The 3,184-nt window shown below is 43.3% G+C and overlaps 1 protein-coding gene across 1 annotated transcript in view; it reads right to left on the reverse strand. All coding sequences in view use genetic code 11, as the record gives it.

The window, feature by feature from the left end:
- Positions 1 to 422: 422 nt before the first annotated feature.
- The window catches only part of EGR_01965 (C3 and PZP-like alpha-2-macroglobulin domain-containing protein 8), a gene marked incomplete at both ends in the record, with an annotated part of 4,415 nt that continues 1,653 nt past the window's right edge, over positions 423 to 3,184 (reverse strand). The window contains 4 exons of the mRNA XM_024491214.1: positions 423 to 532; positions 1,357 to 1,995; positions 2,363 to 2,743; positions 2,821 to 3,148. Of these exons, the coding sequence (XP_024354357.1) occupies positions 423 to 532; positions 1,357 to 1,995; positions 2,363 to 2,743; positions 2,821 to 3,148 (1,458 nt within the window). The remainder of the gene's footprint in view (positions 533 to 1,356; positions 1,996 to 2,362; positions 2,744 to 2,820; positions 3,149 to 3,184) is intronic.

Below are 3,184 nucleotides of genomic sequence, written 5' to 3' on the forward strand. Positions count from 1 at the left end.
TATTTGCCATATGTGTGAACTTTTTGATGACCTATATTTTGAACCTTTTTTATATTTTCCATCAGGTTTCCCATTATTTTCTTTTTCATTTTAATTTAATTTTATTCTCTTTGTTCAACCCTATTCCATTTTACCAATGTATTTCGTCCTTTCGTACAGCTTGCATTAAAAAGCAAATTTCTTTATTTTATCGAATCATCACTAACCAATTCTCATCCATTCAATTATTTGCTAAGGCCATATATTTGACTTACTTTTCACGGGATGTACTAGCATAATTCAATCTGGGTCAATGCATGCAGAAGCCGGCTCTTGTCATTTGCCAAGGGACGTCATGTTCCTCATTTCATACAAAATAATGAAAGATGGTAATAAGCAGGGTTAGTTGAATCTGGAAGAGATTATCTTTTTTATTGGAAGTATTAACTATTTCTTGCGTATTGCCCTAGAGAGGGCAGCTCAAACATCTGAAGGGGGATGTTAGCAATTCTGCTTACTCGGAGTGTAAACTTGGCCTTTGCATCGCCCAGTGCTGAACAGAATCGGCATTAATCAAAAAGTAATTGTAGATACATGGCGGTTGCACCTACTCAATTAACATCATTTATAAAAATCCCGAGTTTCACTTTTTTTGTCAACGAATGTAAATACAAATGTATATTAGCAACCTACAGCAAACAGGCTTTGGTTTCTTTTTTAAAACAATTTCAGTCACACACCAGAGCGTGGTATTGATCCACTTCTAATAAACACACTTTGGTCATGAAGTGTCATTAGCAAATCGTGCTGTATTTAATCTCACTAGATCACTAAATAAAAAGTAATAACTCACGCACATATATACATAGTTTTCTAAAAAGTTAAGTCAATCAAACGGCAGGAGAGCGGAGAATACTTCGGTTTGGTTGGCATACAACTTTTGTTCGATTAATCCAGTTGCCTATTCGTTATTTGGAGGAAGTGACTATTGTGTGGAGATTTGCATCCTTTTACAATCTTAGTGAATTCCTCTTAGTAGCCACACCTCCACATGTACATATATAGATGCATATGTAAGGTGAATTTTAAGCACTTCTAACCATTGAGCAGACAAGTCACACAAATATAGGAGTCAAGCATGTGCACCTATAAATTTAAAATGCTGTACACAGAGGAAAAGAGGTGATAAGAAGGAATTTGGCATGATTGAGAGAGAAAACACTCCCAACTCTACAGTCTTAAATGAAGTTCATTAGGAGTGCGAAATAACCAGTAAATGGCAACGTTTCTTCAAAGGGAATGGGCTTGTTGTCAGAGGAAGACAGACTGTGGAATACAATGCAAGCGGAATTGAAGAAAGAAGAGAAAAAAGCTCACCTTTAGATGAGCAGAAGATGCCGCCAAGGGTGACCTGCTTTTCAACTCCCTCGGCAATCACTCGCACCGAACGTCGAACCGCATCGCCTATTGCTACAACCTTAGATGCTTGACCTCTGCCACCAAAGTCATCATCGTCGTCACCACAAATCAAGCTGCCACGTTTAGCAACAGCCTTGGCGGTGACATTGAGATGTCCAACTCGTAGTGGACGAAGAGGTAAATGGAATGTCTCCTTTAGGTCACCCGCACAGATGCAGGTAGTGAAGGAGGCGATACCAACCACTCGCCAGTCTTGCAAATCCGTCTCCACACTCACCTCTACCTCGTAGCAGGTACGTGGGGTAACGGTACCGCCACCATCACCACCCAAACCCTTCGAAGTGTTCGTTGTCGTGGGCGTAGTAGCGGTTTCGGGGTACACAAACACACTGATTGGTAGGTGTAGCAACTCTCCTCGTCGAGCCATCAAGGGTGGTGCGAATTCCACAAAGAAGGGCATCCTAACTGTCAGTTGGGGCTTCTTCACTGGCATCCACAGGCCCCTGTCTGTCGTGAAGCATACCGCGTTAGCCTCCCATGCAGTGAGTGTGTCGGGTACGGTGAGCGACTTGTTGAGTCTCGCATTGGTCAGCATGGCTGTTTCAAACAACCACACTTCAGGAAAGAAATAGCAAATCTATGAAATTCTAAATCGGGTTTTATCTTGACGATGGCTAGTGACACCTTTCACATAATTTTTGATTGATTTCTTAAAATGAGCCCTCTGATCACTAGTGGCCAACCGAGTTGCTGCTTCAAGAGATCCAATCCCGTGCAATGGGCTTGGTGCATTGGGTGAAGAAACCGTATATATAGGAACCTCTGGAACAACTGGAACTAAATGAATTTCTTTCCAGTATTGGACGTGAAATTTTCATCTGGCAGTGTCTCTTCGTATTAGCATTAGTTCTGGATGATACCAGGATGATTTCCATCCCTGCTGCATGGAAGGCGTCTTCAGTACCCTTAATCGCGTCATCACGTTTGTATACCTGGTTGCTTGTTAACAGACCAGCATACGCATCAAAGTCGATTATGCTATAACTTGCAGAGTCAAAATACATGGAAGAGGCATCTATTACACCCAGTAGACATGTATTTGCGATGACCACCTTGTCCTCATTTTCGGTTGAAGCTGTCACGGAGAGGTTAACCTTCTCTTCAGGAACAACTAGTTGCTTGTCGAACTGCAAACCTCCTCCTTGCTCAGTCGCAGCCATCGCCAGTGAGGAGCAGGCTAGAAGGCCACCAATTTTCACGAAGTCTGAAGCCATTTGACCATCATTATAGACGTATGTCACATCGCGTAACGCGGGTCCAAAAGCTCCATCTAATTTAAGGTTGCCTTTGTGCCTAAAGAACGTTCTATGCTCCATTCGACCAATGAACTAGAGTGTAATTCGAGAACAATGACTTCCCCACCTGGCTTGCATGCACAGTGGCATGGTGCCACGCATGTACCACCCATTCCACATCCATTGTCGCCGCAAACAGGTGTCAGACAATTGTCGCCCTTCCACCCTTCAAGACAACGGATTCTGTCCCCATCACTACACTCGTAATGACCGAATTCATTGTCCTGTGGCACACACGCATAGTCTGCCTCCAGCTTCATGGTTCGTGTCGTGAGTTGACCACGGGAGAGAAACTGCAGTGTCAGAGCTGTGTTGTGTGGCAGTGCCTTATTTGCTATCACTTGCAACTTCACGCTGCCGGGACAGGTGACACTGCTCGTATTCATCACACTGACCTGTATTGCAAAACCTGTGTTGCCATCCCACAATTT

The sequence above is a fragment of the Echinococcus granulosus genome (genome assembly GCF_000524195.1).
Source record: "Echinococcus granulosus chromosome Unknown EG_S00008, whole genome shotgun sequence".
Classification (NCBI taxonomy): Eukaryota; Metazoa; Platyhelminthes; class Cestoda; order Cyclophyllidea; family Taeniidae; genus Echinococcus; species Echinococcus granulosus.